Here is a 21,474-nt window from a genome sequence, read left to right as displayed (position 1 = left end):
TGTCACCAACTGGTGTATGTACAGCTTCTCACTGTCACACTGGACCATTTGTCAACACAAGCCTTAAGATGTCTTTAGAATTTAATTTGAATTTAAATTTCATGGGTGGGATTTGCTGAAACCTCAAAATAGTAGCTCAGTCTTCCAGCATCCACAACTACTGTCACAACTGCAGATCTTCAGAGCACAACACGTATGCTGTGACAAATTTCATTATCATCTCCACCACCCAAGATTGGGAAGCATGACCCAATTATCCCATGCACCAAGCTCAACACCAAAGCTGCTGAACAGAGACTGAAGATCATGGCTAAACGGAACACAGGCTGAAGCAGACTACCAAGACCAACCGGAGAACCTGAAAGGCTGTTGGAAGCTGTGAATGCAGCACAGCAGATGATCACTACTGTGACCATCACTGGCTCTAAGTAGGTAATATGCACCACAGCAACATCTTAAGTGATGCTTGGCTACAATGTGAACATTAATGAGCAGTATCTTTTGTGGAGAGGGAGGCTGGAGGCCATGATAAGGGAAACATGGAGAGAAGTTAGCCAGCTATCAGAACTACAGAATAATCAGGATGTACTCTAACAAACCATCCAAAGTGATCTCTCAGTGGCAGAGAACAGACCTGCTGAACAATACTGGAAACGCATATATGAGAAGGAGGCATCACATAACACTGACTAGTAGTGCTAACTGAACCTGAGAGCAGACCTCAACAACCTCCATAAATAGGATCCCGTAACCCATCACACTAGCGTACGTCCAATAAAAAGTCTCACGTATGAAGAGTTGGATGGCTCCTGGCACTGACATGGTCCATGCCTACTGGAAAAAGATGCTAACCACTCCTGTGTGCCTGACAACCCTAATAAACCAGCGTCCAACGGATGGAGCCTCCATGAATGGTTACTTGAACGCTGGATATCAACTTCTATTCAACTACTGGCCAATAATCCGCCTCTGGCCAACATGGATGTATGGCATCATTGTGGCTGAGTAGGTGTGAGGGGGAGACTACTGTGATTTGAGGCAGTAGTTTGTCTTTTTACACTGTGTTCAACCTGGTCTGTTGGTCAGACCACCACTTGAGGCCAGGATAACTTTTGGTTTAGTAACAATGGCTGAGATTTCCAGTAATAACGATAACAACAAGCATGGGTGCTGTTGGTTGTGGTGAAACACAACGCAGGCATAGTCGTTGCATCAGTGGACACAAATATGAATGTGCATATTGACATAAATATGAACATGCGTATTAACATAACTAATAACATGCATATTGTCATACAACCATCCTCAGTTAAGTGCAGTGAGGAAATCGCGTAGCGGCAAATAACCATACCGATATAACGTCTTTACACAAATTAGTGTAAACTCAGACAGTAATGATGCAAAAATGTACATCATGCAGACACCACTAACATGGTATGACCAAGGGAGTTAAGAACATGCCTAAAGCTAATACATCAAACTAGTACAGTGCATATTCAACAGTAACATCGAAAATGACATCAACACACATGACATTGATCATCTTATTATAAAAATATGACGTGAATCAACAGAACTTAAATGGCAGCCATTCACAATGTGCTCAATTATCCAGTGTTTAGTAACTCCTGAATGATGACGTCTCCATACACATACTCCATACACTCCTTATTATAAACCACAACATTAATAATTAACATAATCTTATGTCTCTGTGGGATCTTTTGTATGAGGAACATGGTTCAACACATGAGCAGGACCCAGAAAGGCATTGGCAAGAACACCAGAGGAAGCAAGCACCATCTATTGGTGGATAACTCGTAACCTGCACAGTCTGGACTGACTACAAGTGAGCCTATGATTCAGTGTACCACAATGCTTGAGGCTGTATAACAGGACTCTTAAAGCCTTCATAAAGAACTCAGTGGCACTAACCCTAGACATGCTAGAGGCCAACTTAAGACATGAATCACCATGAAGTGCAGGATTTACCAAGGAGATGCCTGTACCCGCTTCTGTTATGCATTGTCCTGAAACGCCTCAGTGAAATAATCACCACGAGTTGCTATGGATACCCGCTATGGAATGGAGCAATCATCAGCCATCATCTCTACAAGGATGATATCAAGCTGTATGCCAGAAGTGAACAAGACATCAACACAATAATCAATCTCACCAGGATATATAACAAACAACATTGTAATGTCATTTGGACTAGATTTGCCTTGGAAGTACCTTGGAATCACATGGACAAATGGGAATCATGAAGAGGCCAGAAAGAAAGCAGCTATAGCCAAATACCTACAAAGAGTCCTGAGATATCAGCTCAACTGGAAAAACAAGATTCAGATGATCGACACCTTCCAGTTATCAGATACTCCATTGGTATAATAAGCTAGCCAAAGGAGGAGATAGAAGCCACTGACATCAAGACAAGAAATGTCTTCACAATGGTTTCAACCCAACCTGGTTTCAATCCAGCACTCTGAGACTAGTGAGCATCAGAGCCACTATCCAGGAGGAAACAACCATGGTCCACCAGGAAGATGTCCACTAGTGATGAAGCGCATAGTGAGAACCTCACACGAGCTCCTCCTCAGGAAAAATTCCTGCATTGTATGTTACACCAGTGGAACTGGCTGATATGGACAAATCCCATGTATGGCTGGAACAGGAAACATAATGGCTAACCAACTGGACACAGAACTAATGGACAAACAGTAGGAGAAAAATTCCAAGAGAACTACAAGATCAAGAAATACTGAAAGTTTGAGAAATTGCAAAGGGCTGAAAGAAGACCTAGAGAAGATGTGGAAGGTGAAGGCAACATTGGTTCCCATGGTAATCAGATCACTAGGAGCTGTGACCCCCAAACTAAGAGAGTGGCTGCAACTGATCCCAGGAACAACATCCAAGATCTCCGTCCAGTAGAGTGTAGTTCTGGAAACAGCTAAGATGCTGCATGGGACCTTCATGTTCCCAGGCCTCTGATAGAGGACTCAAGCTCAAAGGAAAAATAAAAAAGTTATTAAAAAAGATAAATTAATTTTGCTCTCATCCAGTTTTTTGTTAGGGTCAAAATTCTCCTCTTTTAGAATGGAAAAAAAATCATTGTAACCTTCCAGCGAAATGTGGTTTGTTCAATATAATAATATTCCTGTGTAGTCAGTATCAAAGTTAATACAACGCATTGCCCACACGTGTCTTATGAAACTCCTGGGGCTGACTAAAGTTGCACATTGGTACTTTATTAAATAATAAGTGAAAGTTGCAGACCGCCATGTCCCCTCCAGTCAGTACCATCACCTTGCTGAGAGCCTTAACCTAAGAATACATTTGCTGTTCATTTGTGATTTTTATACATAAGAAGTCAACAGAATGCAGGAATCAAAGTGGAGTCAGACTTTGCTTTGGAAACTCAAACGTGGGTTTGGAAAATCTCCCTATATCTTAGGTCTTAAGGTTGCCAAGTTTATGTGTGCTGCTGGCTAGTCACATAATTTTGCTGCGATATTAAAAACATATTAGTTCAATCAACGCGCAAGCCCTCTAATATTTCTTGACAGAACAGATCAGTGTATGTCAAAACACGGTGGGAGACTGGCCACTTACTATGTCAAGTTTGCACAAACATTGAAAGCAGCAAAAACAAAACACATGCATGTAGACCTAGACCTGAATGCCTGAGTATGTATCCCAGCCACACTTACAAATAAAATACCATATTTTATTGTTATACATTATGCTGAAAGCAGGACCCTAGAATTGTGTGTGTGTGTGTGTGTGTGTGCGTGCGTGCGTGTGTGTGTAAAAATGCAATCTTCCTTTACTATGGCTTAACAATGTAAAACGATGCTTGAGACCAGGGTCATTCATGGCACCATGTATGTGTGGTTATACCATTGTTGTTTTCCTAATTTTTTGCTGTTCTTGGCATGATGATACTCTTATATTGTGGTTTGATATAAATGTCACCGAGAATAGAAATAAGGATTAACTTTATGATGGATTGTAGTATGTGGGGCAGTAGTTTAATTACCTCCAAACAAAGTACACACAATTGTAGGCATATTTGTTGAATTGCATTGGCATTAAACATTTTTCTGATTTAGTATCCCAAAAGTAAAACATGAAGTTCAATACTGCATTGAACACAGTATTGAACTGACAGTGATTTAGTGTTGAATACTATTTGGTCTTTGGTATTATTTGATATTTGATCTGAGAAAGTTTCTTTCCAATTCTATCAAAGGTTGCCAAGTATTTTGTGAGAGATGGTGCAAGTGTACACACAACATTCATTTGCTAAGAACAGTCGAACGATAAATCTGTGTTGTCCACTTCCAAGCACATCTTCATCTCTTTATGGATACCCTCAACTTCATCTGTGAGGTATCCAGCTGTTGTTAGCTGCATTTAAAAAACTGTAGTGAGTGGCCATCTTCCATAGCCGTACTGAGCTTCATTTTTTTTATTTTAAGTTATGACCAAATTTTGCAAAGTGACATTGATATTGTGCTGGTCTGACTGATGGATAACTCAAAAGTTAATTTCATGGTTTCCATTCATGTATTTAGCAGACTGCCATACATAGCAACCTGCAACTTCAATCATGTTATGGAAGTAGGTGAGTGCAGTATTAGGAGTCCTGAACCCTGAAGTTCTTGTCCCTGAACACTTATTATATGAATGTGGTTTGCTTGCCTGGATTTTCTTGCCTGGATTGAACCCCAGTCTCTGACGAGAGAGGCAGCATTGTTATCCATTACACTGTATCAGCTTTGGCTGCTGAATATGTAGTCAAAGCTGTATATTTAATAAAAATATTAGCATATGCTAGCAAATAGCACAAAGTTAGTGATGTTTTCCTCAGTCCTTCTCATACCCTGAATAGACTTTCCACATATGTTTTCATTTGAACATCTCCAAGTCAGATCGCTCAGTGCTTCTCTGCTTGGATTCTCTTTTGGCCAGTATGGCTTGGTTTTTACCCAATATCATCTCCATAGTGGTCTGAGTGGTCCTGCCATGGTATGGGTGAAGAGCAGTAGATGCTGTGGTGAAGCTGGCACTGGTGGAGATACACTGGGTGCTGTTGTGACTCAGCATAACTTTGAAACAGGCCAGTGAGTCGGCTTCAAAGCCAAGGTTGGGCTCAGCAGAGGGAGGGGGGAGCCGTCCGGGCCTGTAATACATATTTAATTGAGGTTAGTGTGGGATTTTGTGCTGAGAGACAGACTCTCCTCCTAATTGGGGATGGATGGCTGCTCTGTGCCCAGCTGCTGATGGTAAGACAGACATCATGCTGTTTGCACTTGGGTGTAGAACTCTGGCCGTGATGGCATTAAAAGACAATAAAGAGGTTTCATCGTAAAAAAAAATGAGAGCACCAGAGGTCCTGCTAGAGTGGCTTTTGTAAGCTATCACTCACATGGCTCAGTCATGTTGTCTTACCTTAAGTTCGTACTCTCAATGAACAATCTTTCAGCAAACAGGCCATGGACACGTGCTACTGTCAGTGAAGTGTTAATACGATGGGCTAAACGTTCTCCTCCTTTGTGCTTCTGTGTGTATATTGTATATATTGTGTCAGTATGTGTCCGTGCCAGCTCGTGTGCCCTTATTGATTGTAAATGTCTCTGGCACCCACTTACATTGTGTACTAGTCCTCTATAAAATAAGGCTTTCAACCAGCTTCAGTGCACAATTCAACAATCACTCTCACACATGCCGTTCTGAGTGAGTTGTACGATGTCCGGCATGTGCTGCATGGAAAAATTGTTGATCACAAATGCCCCCAAAACAAGATCAAATATTTAGTGAGGAATTTAAAACATGATTTGGCAAATATTACAGTTTTTCCCAGTCGATTTGGTTCATTTCTCACATCATGCTTTACATTGGCATCACAACTAGTGCATTTCTCTGTTAGTGCAAACAGCAAAACTCAATGAAATAACTGCAAAAGCAAATACTTCACTCAAAATTCTTTGTTTTTGTCCCAAAAGCAAATATTTAGGCCAGTCAATTTGTCAGTGCCATCAGAGTATCTAGTCAGTGTGCCATTGCCTATGAACAAGGCAATCAAAATACTTAGTCATGTTGTCAGTGCAACTATACGTCACAGTCAGTGCAGACTGTATATTCTGATGGAAACTAGCTAAGCTTTTGATTTCAAGAATGCTGCACATTCTGTGGTAAATCAAATACATGTTACACACATACAAACTTACATGGAACACAAATTTACACATGACTGTATGTAGGAAGACTGATAGCAAGACACTGGACTGGAATCAAATTTGTACAGCAATATTGTTTGACTGTATTGTTCGCACTGCAATTAGTTGACAAACACAAATCTGATTGAAATTCAGAAAAGACCGACAACTGACTGGAAAAACTGCAAAATAAAAAACTTATTCTACACATTCAAAACAACCTGAGCACATACAGCCTCCTGTTCTTGTGTGAAAATGGAACCTCTGCTACCATTATGAGCTAGTCTTGATATCCTATATGGCAGGGGTACTCAACTAAACGAACGTAACACTCGTGTTTTTTCAATAGCCCTGAAATAAATGCTCCGTTTTTTTTTTTTGCTCCGTATCCAGTTAATTAGGAATGAGATTGCGTCCGGACAGGACTGCGTTCGGGTCCGGATCTGGACCGCGGTCCGCCAGTTGAGTACCCCTGCTATATGGCATAAGAATGCAAAAATGAAAAAAATAAAATAAAAATGAATAACATGTCAGAATGTATGTCAATGTGCAGCATTACAACAGAGAGCACATTTCTGAATTACAGTACATACATGTTTTCTCTATGAAATGTTTGAACGATTGAAGACACAGTTGTTCTTCCAATATTCAGCTGCACCCAGCGACCAGCTTCAGCCATTGTGAGACCATGACTTACATGTAAAACATGGTCCACAATTGTTAACCTTACTGTATTTCACTGTTTTGTCCCCTCAGCCTTACACCACACAGTCTTACCCCTCTACACCACATACTCTTACCCCTCTACACCACAGTCTTACCCCTCTACACCACACAGTCTTACCCCTCTACACCACAGTCTTACCCCTCTACACCACACAGCCTTACTTCTCTAATTGGCTGTTCACCCTATACATGGCCTTGTCTTTCCATTAGTGATACTGCAGTGCTAAGCGTCTATAAATGTTTGCCAATTACAGTAAAGGTTCATGAGACGCACCACTGACCTATGGTTGAGACCATTGGTTGATCTAAGCCTTCACCAATTCCCTTTCTTACCGTAACTGAATATTCACTTGCAAACAATGTAATAAAATTTGGATAAATTACCAAAATGTAACAAAAAAATCAACTAAATAAATAAATGTAAAATGATGCCTTAGAGATTATGACAACATGTTCAGCACTTTTGCATATAATGACCAAGGCGATGACCTAAAGACTAAATGTTTGGGAGGGTAAGGCAATTCAACAGATAATCTGTACAACACATTTTGATAAACATGTCATAAGCAACTGATAATGTAAAAAACAACAGACAACTGTCCATGTCCATTTGCAATATGTACAAAAGCATTTGCAAAACGTTAAACACAAGGAGAAATGCAATTATGATGTGCACAAGTGACAAGGAGATGTGGAGACTGAATGAACAGTTTTGAGAATTTCAATTCTGATCTGAGAAATTAACCAAATCGACTGAGAAAAACTGTAACTCCTCCTATTAATTCAGAAGCACTTTGCTTGCACAGCTGATGAAGGAACTCTGTATGAAATGTCCTGTTTCTATGGAAACTTGTAGCAGGACATGCATTTTTTTTTTTTGAAACAGGCCAGTGATATATACATACATGCATGTCCTGCTACATACACATAAACAGAGAGAGAGAAAGAGATCTATTTAATTCTCATAACTCAAATAAATCCTGACTTGTGAGTGTTGTGAACTGCCCTTCATGTTGTTGTCATTAGCAGGTAGCTCATACAGGTGAGAAACACTGAGACTATACCCCGAGCCCTTGAGCTGCTGTCCTGACCTGGATGCCAGTGATTGCGTTGCGTTCTCCAGAATGAGAGTAGATTACGTGTGAGACCCCAGTAACATGGCATGTTTAGAAACTAATATTCAAAACCAGTAATAATAAAAATTGAAGAGTATTAAAGATGGGAAAGTATTAAATTATTGAGAGAGTTTCTTGCCAGTAGAAAAACAGCTGTTTTTATTTCCTTATTTAAAGGGGGGGGGGGGGGGGGGGGTGGCTAATACAGATTTTACTATTTAGAGCAGTCCATCATTGAACCTATTTGAGAAATATCATGGGAAAGAGAAAAGCATTTAAATGTTTGCACACCATTTGCTTCAGATTTGAAAGATTTTACTTAAATTATACCTGTAGGCTCTTTACAGTGTGAATTGTTGTCGTCTCTAATCAGCTAATGTCTGATATTTCGTATGAACTGTATGCTTTTATCAGTACCACTACATCATACTTGTGTTGAAAAATATTTCCAGCTGTTCGTAATAATGTCAAAAGAGCATATTGTTGTAGTTTGAGGGCTTATTGAATGCTGAAAAACGTATTCTGTGCCAAACTTTTTATGTTCTTGGTTGTGTACTCAGACATTTGGACCACACAGTACAGACTGATGGCCTTGTTGTGAAGGGATGTGTGTATGTATGTAATGAGTATGTGTGAAGCCCTAGTAATTAGAGTAGATTGTAAGATTGAGACAATAAGTTCTCAAATTTAGAGTTTGTGTGTTTCTCTTACACACACACAGACACACACACATGTCAAGTGTCAAAGGCAGGCTGAAGGGTTCTATGGTGGTTCTCTAATATTATATTATGCAGAGATCATTCATTGACTACATTAAACACGGTGTCAAAAGCATCATAGCACTGTTCAGTTAAGGTAACTATGTAGGGTCCTGCTGTGTCTGTCTTTGTCTTAGCGCCGATGTACTGAATCTAGTCGTCACTTCTACACTCATGTTTTCCTACCGTCCTCTCTCTCTCTCTCTCTCTCTCTCTCTCTCTCTCTCTCTCTCTCTCTCTCTCTCTCTCTCTCTCTCTCTCTCTCTCTAGGTTTTGAGAGGGCCTCAGCTCATTGCAGTAGCATCTGCTGATGGGACAGGGACAGTGGAGGCATCTCCTCTCCAGGGCAATGACATCCAGGTCCAGTACGTCCAGCTGGGACCCGTCACTGACCACACAGGGACTGTGCAGGTGGGACAGCAGAAACATGCCCACACCTGTGCGCCCCCACACCTGTGCGCCCCCACACCTGTGTGACCCCACACCTGTGTGACCCCACACCTGTGCGCCCCCACACCTGTGCGCCCCCACACCTGTGTGACCCCACACCTGTGTGCCCCCACACCTGTGTGCCCCCACACCTGTGTTCCCCCACACTTGTGCGCCCCCACACCTGTGTGCCCCACACTTGTGTGCCCCCACACCTGTGTGACCCCACACCTGTGTGACCCCACACTTGTGCGCCCCCACACCTGTGTGCCCCACACCTGTGTGCCCCACACCTGTGTTCCCCCACACTTGTGTGCCCCCACACCTCACAACAGACCCCATAAGTCTCTTTCTAGATGTCGCCACCGAATGGCTCCAGTTCCTCTTAGTGTATGCTTGACATATGGCCTGCTTTTGCTACAGTATAACTCGGATATATTGTATATTTATCAGTGTATGACTGCAAATCAATCACTACAAAGAGATGTCTACAGTAATAATTCTTACATTACGCAAGCACATTTGCACCCTTCAGCAAGGGCCTTTATGTAGTGTTGTAGCTACAGGTGGTGTGTGTGTGTGTGTGTGTGTGTGTGTGTGTGTGTGTGTGTGTGTGTGTGTGTGTGTGTGTGTGTGTGTGTGTGTGTGTGTGTGTGTGTGTGTGTGTGTGTGTGTGTGTGTGTGTGTGTGTGTTCATGTGTGTGTGTGTTCGTGTTCGTTCTTTCTGGAAACACTTGTTTCTGCATATGCTCTGGAGCTGATCATGCACCCAGTTCTGCTAATCAGCACACCACATCAGTTTGTTTTCTCAAGAAATAATAAATAGCCTCTAGTTCCTCTCTTCCTTCCCTCTCTATCTCCCCTTCTCTCTCCCTCCTCTCTCTCTGTTTCACTCCCTCTACTCATGCCCTGCCTTGTAAACTGTGAAACTGCTCAGATCATTTCCTTATGATGCACTTATCATGTTTCAAAGATGCTAGGCCCACGTTTACACACACATAAACGTTTAAGGGTTACGTGATAGTTACAGCGTGAGGTCAAAGGTGAGCATTTAGGGTGGAAGAAGCGACGTGGCTTTGTCGTGATGCTCGTTATGTGTGAAAAGTCCACCGCTCGGAAACACACCAGCTAACTTTATATTTCACATTTACAAACATTCAACAAGAGAAGGAATGAAAGCCCTTCCGTTTCCTTCTGCTTTGAGGCTCTCCCACCCTGTGTGAATGTGATGCAGTAAATGCCTGAGCCTTCAAAAGACTCCATGCTAGGACTCCCAGATGGGTTCAGAGATCCTTGGTGTGGTAATGGGGCAGAGGGGAGGAGGATTCCCCACCTGAAAGTGGCCAGCCTGCTGCAACCAACAGCACCAGTTACACCTACTTAGACATAGCTGTGCTGTGGTCTAAATAATATTAACTAATTTCACTGTTTTTGCCTGTTTGGCCTTTGCTTACCATGAGCAATGAGAACTCGTTCCTCCTGTTAGAAACGTGGGGCGTTCTTATGAAGCAATGACATTGTGAAACCACATTTATAGCTTTTCATCCTTGGTGATTCATGGTGGCGATTTTTAACAGGAATTCACTGTTAGAACACCAACTAGGAATACTTTAGCCGTTCACTCAACTCTTTACTTTGCTGGGTTTTTCTTCCACTACGCTTGTCTGTAGTTCTCCTGTATACCTGTTTTTACCAGACTCCCTATTCATCTCTCTGTCTCTCCTCTGTGTGTTTCGGTTTTCCCCCCAAAGCTGTCCAGTTCTTCAGTATACCTTGGCCTATAGTCATTCTTCCATTTTTCACTGTTTTTCTTTCTCAGATTTTTTTCTTTTCTGTGTCCCTCGCTCCCTCTTTAACACACACACACACACACACACACACACACACACACACACACACACACACACACACACACACACACACACACACAGCCTCTCCTGATGTGCATGTGCAATCAGTGTGTGTTGATAATGTTCTTCAGGGGCTGCTGCCCATGTTTTTAGCCTGGGTCTTGTGTACTATATTACTATATTCCACCACTCTGTGTCATCATCGTGTCATCACACATACATCAACTCTAACACACGTTCTCACAGTTCTCACACATGCTGGCCTTCAGCATGCTTCTCTTCTTCCTCCACTTCACTGGGCCAAGTCTAGAGAGCCTGTGAGGCTCCATGACTGGGCCGCTACCCCACAGAGCCGCCCAGCCTACAGCCCCCCAAACCCCCCTTCCCCCAGCCCAGAGCCCCCCAGCTCAGCGCCCAGAGCCCTCCCGGTCCAGACTCCAGACCCCCAGCCCGGAGTCCAGAGCCCCCTAGCTCAGAGCCCCCTAGCTCAGAGCCCCCTAGCTCAGAGCCCCCTAGCTCAGAGCCCCCTAGCTCAGAGCCCCCTAGCTCAGAGCCCCCTAGCTCAGAGCCCCCTAGCTCAGAGCCTAGCCACAAGCCCTTGCCTCACTTCCAGCTAGGCCCTCCTGGACCAAATATCTCGGTGTGAAATTTCCATGTTGAGCACTGTATGAGGACATGGGTGTGCTGGAGAGATGGTCCAGCCACACATGAACCCGTACGCTGAGCTGGGCCCTGTTTGGCAGGATGGGCTGCCTCTACAACAGCATTGTTAGTGCTTCAGGGCTGGAAATGTACTTAATGAATTATCGTATACAGCGCATTTTTACAAAAAATCAACACAGAGGGGAAAAAGAGCATGTGACTCCAGATGTCTGTAGCGCTTTTTTGAGGTCAAACCAATAACTTATGTTTCTGCAATTGCTTGTTGTAATTTTAAATCATTGCAGTTTTGAAGCTGTGTGGATAGTTTTAAGGTTTCAGAATATCTGAAGCTTTGAACTTGCCCTTGCACTTCAGCGATCCCCTGACTGACTCGTTTCCCTGGGGTCAAGAGGTCATTGCAGCCATGCAGACTCCACACTGTATGAATTGCAGAATTATGAGAATCACTCTCATCTGTCTCACCAAAACATGTGGTAGTGCTTACACAGAGCCAAAAATGACTCATTTCTTTTTTATTTATTTACCCTGGCATTTTATTTTTGTTTTTTTTATATATACTTTAAAAAAATAGTTTCCATAACACCCACTGGGGCAGAAAAGAACAAAATGGATCGAGAGCATGTTTCCGGGCAGGAAGTGCCGTTCCCTATACAGCTCCGTGGAAACGTAAGAGACGCAGTGCGGCTGAGTGATCTTCCCCTGCCCTTCTGCTGGGTCAGCACCAGGTCAGGGTCCTGTGCTGGACACAACAGCTGGCCCGGAACTCACTGGAGCTCACTTCAGAGATGCAAGTGTGTGTGTGTGTGTGTGTGTGTGTGTGTGTGTGTGTGTGTGTGTGTGTGTGTGTGGCAGGCAAGGAACAAGGCCCTGTCTTCTCATCACACCAGTCACACTGCATCTGAGGCCTGCTTTTCATGTGTTTATGTAAAAGAGCAGACACAAATGAACATACTACCAAAATCAGTCAAAAACTCATTTCCATTTAATACTTTAAGATGTTCTCATCATCGCCCTCTTGTGGATCAAGCAGAATTCAGGCTTTGGCACAGAAGACTTGGCACACAAATCACACCCATTGTGTGAATAATGTCAAAACATCTATGTTTTAAGACTATGTGACTTTGGGGACCATGTAGTGTAGGCTGTGCTGGATCACTGTTACAGCCACAGCTGTGAGTGAGTGAGTGAGTGAGTGAGTGAGTGAGTGAGTGAGTGAGTGAGTGAGTGAGTGAGTGAGTGAGTGAGTGAGTGAGTGAGTGAGTGAGTGAGTGAGTGAGTGAGTGAGTGTGTGAGTATGTGAGTGAGTGAGTGAGTGTGTGAGTATGTGAGTGAGTGAGGGAGAGAGAGAGAAAGAGAAAGAGAGACACATTAAGGCGATATCTGGGCCGTGTTCTCAAGTGCAGACTGTCTCTCTGTGCTGTGCAGGTGTGTAGTTGAGCCGCCTGGCAAGTGTGTGAGGAAGGAATGACTCACTGGACACACTCACATGTGACTCATCCTTGTGCCTTTTGGTCTACCTCACACACTGTTTTTATTTGGCTGATGGTGATAAAGCATAGCCTTAATCTGATCTCCCTGCAGTTCAGTTCAGCACAGCTGAAGTTTACTGGTCTGCTCCTCAAATAATCCACTACTGATAAGTGTTGAAATGGCTTGAAATGGATACTAATGGTGATGAAAGTGAATGAATTGTAATACATTGTACTAACACTAGCAAGTTTTCCTATCTGACATATAGTACAGAGCACTGCCCTCGCCATACATTCCCATCATCAGTACCTGTCTGATCTGATTACAATCTCCCTCCATCTTATCCTCTCTCTCTTTCTCTCTCTCTCTCTCTCTCTCTCTCTCTCTCTCTCTCTCTCTCTCTCATTCAGGCGGAGGCACTTGGCCCAGCACTTCAGGCAGAGATGGAGGTGAAGGAGGCGGTGCAGGTCCAGCAGGGGGAGAATGGAGAGGTGGTCCAGATCCAGATGCCTGTCAACACCGTGGGCACCTGAGCCACCGGTCGCTGTCTCTCATATGTGTGTGTGCAGGGGTCCAGTGCTACAGCAGCCCCAGAGAAACATACAGCCACAAGAGTCCTGGGTGCTCAAACTCAAACAAAATCAGTGACTTTGCTCAGATTGGGCTAAAACCAGGCGGTCTTTGTTTAAATAAACACTGCAGTCCCTTTTGTGTTACCTGGTCTACTGGCGATCTCATGACAATCCATGACTGTTTAAACTGCCAGTCAGCTTAAAACCCAGAAGGTTTTGGTGACTCTTCACGCTCCGCAGAGCTCCTTGTGTCCCAGACTCTGGCCAAGCACCACATGAGGAAGAGGAGCTCTCCTCCTCTCAGCCTGCGTTCCATCACTCCTGCACCTCTGCCTCACTGGACAGGTTTATTTAACTACAGCTTAGAGGAGCGTGCCTAGCTGTTTGGCTTGAAGCTGTTCATCTATCCCTGCTCCAATTAGGACAAAGACTGTTCTGTGGACTGTTCGTTTAAAAATAACTGAAGCTCGTGAATGGGAACTGTTCCTGGAATCTCTTAACGGCTCAGGTTACAGATCAGCCCAGGCAGTGGCGCTAAACCAGCGCGCGATCGCTGAATCTGCTTCGTTTCATTATGTCTAATTTAATTCTTTCATGGTATGTCTTTGTTTCTGGCTTATTTGAGGGCTTCCTCTCCTTTTCTCCGTGGAGCTTTTTACAGAATATGGTCAACCCACAAAGGAGGTGTGTTCTTTTCTGACAGTTTATTGGAACAACCATAAATAATTGTGAAGCTTTTTTTTCTTTTTTTAAGCGGCAGTGGATGAATTCTGTAGATATAAAACATGATGAATCTGCTTTCAGAAGCAACACTGACCATGTTCATGTACATAAAGTATGAAATGCTTTTTCATTTTGTTATCGTGTGTCTCCATCTTACGTGTGTGTGTGTGTGTGTGTGTGTGTGTGTGTGTGTGTGTGAGTGTGAGAGTGTGTGTGAGAGTGTGTGAGTGTGTGTGAGAGAGTGTGTGTGTGTGTGTGTGTGTGTGTGTGTGTGTGTGTGTGTGTGTGTGTGTGTGTGTGTGTGTGTGTGTGTGTGTGTGTGTGTGTGTGAATGACTTGCAAAAGGAATAAATGGCATTAAAACCTGCTGGCATTGCCTTGATTCTTGAGCATCATTGAGCAGAACAGTAGCAGCCAGACTGAAGTCAGGGATACTGTAAGGGAAAGTGCTTCCTCTTCATACTTAACTGTGACTGCCGATGCCATTATGGGTTGAGTTATGAGCATTGTGCTGGATGTGAAGGAGGTTGCAATGCTGTCATTGAGCATATGGGAATATTGAAGCTGAGCTACAGTGGCGGGGCGTGTTGTGGCTGTTTGACTGTTGCTAAGAGGGGTTGTCTGTTTCCTGTTCGGTTTATATTCCTGGGGACTGGGTGTGATTAAGGGAAAAAACAAAAGTTGTTTGCGAAGGTTTGAGCACTTCCGTCTGGTCAGCGCGCATTTGTTCGGTCCAGCTCAAGACACTGTGACCTGACCAGTCACTTAAGCATCCAGTCTTGCTGTAATGCTTCCTCTGAGTATGTCTGGGTACTCCAGAGAAAGGAGTAGGTCTGTGGTGAACGTTTGGGGGGGGAGATAAAGAGACCCTTTTGGAGCTTTAGTGTGAGTTCCCACGCACTCTGTGATGTAATGGTGTGTTTTGGAATAACTGCAAGAAACAGTTCATATAAAAGTTGATAAAACCATCTCTGCTGTTTCTCTTTGTTTTCTCTTGCTTTGTGTCTTGGTCTCTTTCTGTGTCTCCTGGTTTCTTCTTTTAACCACTCCTTTAGCGTCCTCCCTCTATCTCATTTCACCATGTTCTTTTTCTGTTTTCTTTCTCATTCTCTTTCTCTCTCAACCTTGTAGTATGTGTGTGTCTGCTTCTCTTCCTTCCCATCTCCCTTTCCTCAGTCTGCCAGCGCTACTCTCGGCGTGGCAGAAGCAGCAATCACTCCGCTGCCCGTCTGTTCTTTGTCTCACTCCCATGTCCCTGATGTGGCCTGGGCATCTTCTCAGGGGCGCATGGAGTGGCTTAAATACCTTTAACATTTACTGCCCAATTTACTACCGAGACCCAAATCCAAGTTCAACACAATGAATTGATTCCTGCGAGGCTGAAATCCTGCTAGAAAGAAAAGTAAGAAAAGAATAAACAGTGATAATACAATAATAAAAGAGTGAAGGGTTTGGCAGGATGGACAGATAGAAAGGGAGGAGAATGTTGTAGCGTGTCTCCACCAACTCTCACTCCTCACACCTCAGCAGCAGCTAAGCCAGGGGTTTTTCAAAGCAGCCCTGGAGGGCCCTGAGACCGTCCACATTTTGATACTTTCAGTACACTTCAGCTAGTAATCAAGTCCTGAGGGCTGGATTCAAAGGTCCTGAGGTAGGCTACTGCTCTCTGGAGCTCTGTACCACCTCTCGGGGCACGTCTGGTCTGTCCATCCCTCACCCTCTACTAACTTTGAGTCTTGGAATGATATACAGGGATACATTCAGTACTCGTGAACATTTTTTTTTTAGAATAAACCATCAAAACGTCCAAACAAGAAAAAAACATTTAGAAAATTGCAATGGTTTGTTTCCAGGATGATAAATCAACACTTGTTAATTTGCTGAAAACAAAAAAGTAGCCCCAGGCGGTATGAAGGACTGCCCCTGCCAGAAACATGGAGCGTTTATGATACACACAGCTCTGTGGTTCACGGTCACGTCCTGTGATGTGGTAGGGGAAGCTGTCAGACCGAAGGGAATAGACAATTCAGGCCAGTTCTGAGCACCACACAACCAGAACCAGTTTCCACAGGCAAACACACACCAAATCAGCAACCTGCTGATTCTACTTTTCAAACCTGTTTATCCCTAAAGAATAAATGTGATAAGATGTGCTTTGCAGAACTGGTATGTTCAATTTTACATAATGACAGATTTGGATTTATAACACAGGTCCAGCAAAATACATCATTTGTTTATCATAACTAATCCATAGTTTCCCTAGTCTCACCCTCTGCTACACTTTCACAAAAAAGGCATTGCCTAATGGATCTTTTATCATTAAATAATTCATAAACATAGGGAACAGGTCTCTAGTGGTTACTTGTAGGAAAGGATGGATGGACTCAGGAGATAAAGTGTTCAGTAGCAAGGAGCGTAGTTTTCACAACGCTGACTTCTGTGTCCATCTTACATCTTTAGTTCATTGTTTTCTTTTTTGTCTGTTAAAACTGGATTTCCCTCTACTTTCTAGAATATAAAAACTAGACGAAATCTATTCCCCAATTGATCCATTCACATCCAAGTATCCAAGTTTGCATAGTTGTATTTGTTCTATCGTGATTTATTTCGCGCTTTCTCTTTTTAGATATTCTTTAAAATCTCTTTTTTCAGATATTGTGCACGCATTTTTCAGTACACATGATGCAGCATGCGGCACTGCGAGGTGTGTTGATGTGAGTTGTCCCGGCGCTGGTAGTGTAAAGGTTAACTTCCCACCAGGGGGAGGGAGGCACGCAGCCCCGCATGAGGGGACTGATGGAGCGGGGAGGGATGCGCCACGGCCGCCGCGCACTGACACTATGGAAGAGCTTTTCCGGTGCGTTGGTCAACAACAGCTGCACGGTTGCCTCAACTCGTGTTTCTAAGGTGTAAACCAAGGGTGAGTTAACCTCTGCCGCTATACTCAATATTTAGTCCAAAGAAATACGACGGGAAGTAGAGGACGTCAGTTAAATTCGTGTCCTTAGAGTGAACTCGGGAGGCGATGACACAAGAGTTTAACAACTTTGACAGGTTCAGTCGACCGGTATTCATTTAGCATCATCGAGCGGCTTCATAAAAGCTACTTTAATTACTTTAAGTTTTCTTGCCCACTGAAAAATACGTTTAGCAAATAACTTACAGTCGACGAAAGAACTGGAACACTGGACGCTTTTGATGAATTTAAGTGTATTCACTATTAATTTTTTTTCGACGGACCACTTCATCTGGGATGTTGGATAACCAGGTCATCTGCGCGAATATCATATTCAGTTGGTTTAACCCTTAAGTTGCCTCTTTGGTCAAAAGTTTCAGGCTTTTCTTAGATAAACCTATCATGCTAATAGTGGATCCCTCCTACCATAATCTCGTATAATGTGGTACCAGTATTACTCGTGTGTAAAAAGACATACCTTGCTTTGATGTTTCTAGATGGAGAAGTGGATGTGGGAAGTGATGAGAGTGAGAAGAGATGCTCAGAGTTCTCAATGAAACACACCAGCCGCACTTTGCACGTTCAACAATTCATTGTTACTGGCCACGTATAGAGGTTATGACCCCTTATATCTGTATTCGTGTCATTTATAACGTTTTTTCTGAGTCTAACGGAATTTAGCGTGACTGCTCCCTTTTATTACTCGTATTTTGCCTTTTGTTTAGTATGGAACCAGCAGACATATACCGAGACATATACAAACACATCTAATCGACATCTCTAAAGGGGGATGCATTAGAGACATTCTAGCAACAAGCCTCGCCAGAAGTGTTAATGAAATAGATAGGTTACACAGTACAGCCAAATACATGTATTTTGCATTTGTGGCTGATCACCACCCAACAGCTAATGCATTTGTCATGCTGCTACTCCCAAGGTTTAGATTTCCAGCCTAAAACAGCCCATTCCATGTTTAGTTTGAGTATCAGAGCTCCACTGGCAATGGTTTACATCACTTTCACCTCACTTTTTAAAAATGAATTTGGCAAGTTGTTATTAAATAAAGAATATCTTAGTTATGAACAATATTGGACTCTAATCTTACATATAGGTATTTTCATCCTCAGTGATCCAAAAAATCAAAATATTTAACCATTAATTTATGATTTTGAGCAGACATCCTTATTTTCCCGAGTGTCTCATTAATATTGCAAGTGGAAGCCTTTTTGACTACTTTCCCAAAAATCTTCCAAATGCTTGTAAGAATTTATTATAAACCCAAATTATATAAGGACATTATATATATATATATATATATATATATATATATATATATATATATATATATATATATATATATATATATATATATATATATATATATATATATATGAGAGAGAGAGAGAGAGAGAGAGAGGTGTAGACATACACTGTGTCCATGCTGAGGAGTGACAGGGTCCATTCGCTTCCATGTATTAAAGAAGCCAGTAATTGGCAGTTGTCATAGTGGACTAAGTGGCTTTGCACACATTAATATCAAGGAATATGCTCTGCAAAGATGCCACTGGCATTTCAGCATTATTTTTTTTCATACTAGTTCATTTTGACTGATGTGCAACAGTTCAAATAATTATATTGGAAAAAGAATTTTTGTGAATTCAGTTTTCAAACAGCATAATTCACTTTAGCTCACATTCTTTTATGATGTTAGGTTAATTTTAGGGTTGTATAATTGATTATATATTAATTGTACTTGTAGTCTTGTCCACACAGTATCCCCTAAATAGTTACGGCCTATTCAAAAGCATGCAGTCTAAATTAAATGTGAGTAGTGCCCTATAGTGTCTTTTATCTTTTGAGAAAAGTCCAAAATGTGTTTGTTGACCTTTGAAAAATTGGCACTTTGTAAAAAGAAAAGGCTGCTGTAACCTAATATGAATAGGTTCTGATAATGGACAAATTCATGTGGTGAAATATATGATTACTGACATTATTTATGGACCTAAATGATTTTCAGTCATGGGAACCCCTTTAAAATGGGTGTTTATGAAAACCGTAGCCAAGCACTCTCATAGATGGATTAATTGAGACGTCTGACAAATCTAGACTCAGGAATAACATTGCTTAAAGATGCAAATTACAGCTAAATCTGATTTTGCCATGGCACCAGAGTGAATAAATGTGACAAACATTGAATAGTCCTTTGTTTTTCTAGTAGGCCTAGATCTCTGGATATCTGTTTGGAATAACTCATTTTTATTCCATGGGAGAAAGAAGTTGTTTATTAATGCAAGAAAACTCACGGTCCTTTGATTTCTCTCTACATATCTTTGTTATGGGTTGCAAATATGATTAGCCAGATGTAGCCACTGTCATACGTAAGTTGCAGCCAAAAACATTTCATAATTTTTTTGCCCTTTTGCCAGAGATTTAAGAGCCAGAACGTCATCTGAGCGAGTAGTTCAGAAATGCTTCTTATCAAAGTTTGTATTCAGTCGCCCCAATTCTTTCCGTATTCATTAACTGGTAAGGATTTAGTCATAATGCCCCTAAAGTCTTTTGGGTCACATTGTTGGGATTTTTGTGCATGCTGGCCCGGCTGGGTCGCGTGCGGGAACCAGAAGGAGGGAGCGTCACTGGCACGCCATGTTCCAGACAGACGCACTGGGCCGTGCTCTGCAAGGAAGTGTGGAGTCCGGGCCAGATTAGTGAGGGCTCCCCTTCCTGACCCTCCTCCTGTCTAGCCTCCATCTGTCCGTTGATGAAGCTCAATATGTGAGAGTTAAGCAGCAGTTAGGGTCTGCGCTACGTTGCCATGAAGGTAACTGGCGGGCGTAGCAGAGGTGACAGCGTTCTTGTCCCGCCCACGGCTGCCGATGCCTTGAAGACTCGAAGCTTGAAAGGTTTTAAAGCAAGAATCAAAGGAAAACAGGACTGTGTAGAAGCAGCTTGAAGGCAGAGATCTATGCTGTTGGCAGCTATGACTGGTCCAGCTCTGCCTTTGGTAATGAGATGAGGAAGGTCAGAATAGTGTCCAGGCTGGCATTACTGTGCAGGGCCCGTGGAAGTGCAGGATGAGTGACTGGTGCTTGTTGGCTGTGCTGGATGTAGGTCGCCCCCTGGATTCCTCCTCAAAGGAACTCCTGCCAAACCTGTCTCATGTCTTCTGACATGTGTGAGGACATCTTTCTCAGTTCTTCTCCTAATTCCTACAATAGCTTTTTAGCATCAAAAGGCTGTAAATTAAATTAAAACTTCCCAGCATCAGAAGACAATAAATTACATAAAAGCCTCACTGAAAACAATGACTGAAAAACACAAATTTGTAGATTTGTAGACCTTCTTATTTTTATTGAAGATTTTACCAAGATCAGTACTGCATAATATTTGTCTCATGACCTGAAACAGCTTTTGTATCTATGACTTAAATTGTCTGTGGAAATAGAATGAAAAGAATGCAAGCCGTAAAATGATGAGAAGGAGTCTCTGTCAATAGGGAACTTTTTCAAAGACAGCTTGTGCCTCTAGTTGGTGTGGAATGAGGAAACCACAGTTCAGTCCTTTGAACCAAGCCCATAAACCCCTGTTTCACTCAGTGTTGGTTGTGAATTAGTGGACGAGCTCACTAGTGCCCCCAGAGGCCCGGCGCATTGAAAAGCGTGAGATGCAATCCACTCAATGAGAGACTGCTAAGCCTTTCATGGCCTGTCATTCTCCGCATCTCCCTGTAATGTTCGCCAAGTGTGTGGCGAGAAAAAAAAAAAAAACCTGAATGGAAAATGGAAAACAGAGGGTCTATTAAGTCTTGTGCATTAAAGTAAATCACATTCAGTACTTTAAATACAGTGTAGTGCTTTTTCACCTGGTGCTGGGGCAGGCTCTTGGCTGTCTCAGCTGTAGGCACGGTCTGGTCCAATCAGCATGCTTGATCCTAAATGAGACACCAGTTCGGATCTGAGCCAAGGGTCTAGTGTGATGAAGGAAACGACAG

At 42.7% G+C, this 21,474-nt stretch overlaps 1 protein-coding gene and 1 long non-coding RNA gene across 3 annotated transcripts in view; both read left to right on the top strand.

Annotated features, from left to right (window-relative positions):
• banp (BTG3 associated nuclear protein) overlaps nucleotides 1-14,894 on the top strand; it is a 44,791-nt gene extending 29,897 nt beyond the window's left edge. For both annotated transcript variants that reach the window (XM_077005609.1, XM_077005608.1), the window contains 2 exons: nucleotides 9,091-9,231; nucleotides 13,643-14,894. In XM_077005609.1, the coding sequence (XP_076861724.1) occupies nucleotides 9,091-9,231; nucleotides 13,643-13,765 (264 nt within the window). In that variant the 3' untranslated portion in view covers nucleotides 13,766-14,894. The remainder of the gene's footprint in view (nucleotides 1-9,090; nucleotides 9,232-13,642) is intronic.
• Nucleotides 14,895-17,315: 2,421 nt separating this feature from the next.
• LOC143514432 (uncharacterized) overlaps nucleotides 17,316-21,474 on the top strand; it is a 194,519-nt gene continuing 190,360 nt past the window's right edge. The window contains exon 1 of the long non-coding RNA XR_013130874.1: nucleotides 17,316-17,447. This is a non-coding gene — a long non-coding RNA (uncharacterized LOC143514432). The remainder of the gene's footprint in view (nucleotides 17,448-21,474) is intronic.

This window comes from Brachyhypopomus gauderio, chromosome 5, assembly GCF_052324685.1.
Source record: "Brachyhypopomus gauderio isolate BG-103 chromosome 5, BGAUD_0.2, whole genome shotgun sequence".
Classification (NCBI taxonomy): Eukaryota; Metazoa; Chordata; class Actinopteri; order Gymnotiformes; family Hypopomidae; genus Brachyhypopomus; species Brachyhypopomus gauderio.
The sequence above is the reverse complement of the archived record's forward strand: the minus strand, read 5'-3'. Positions and strand labels throughout refer to the sequence as shown.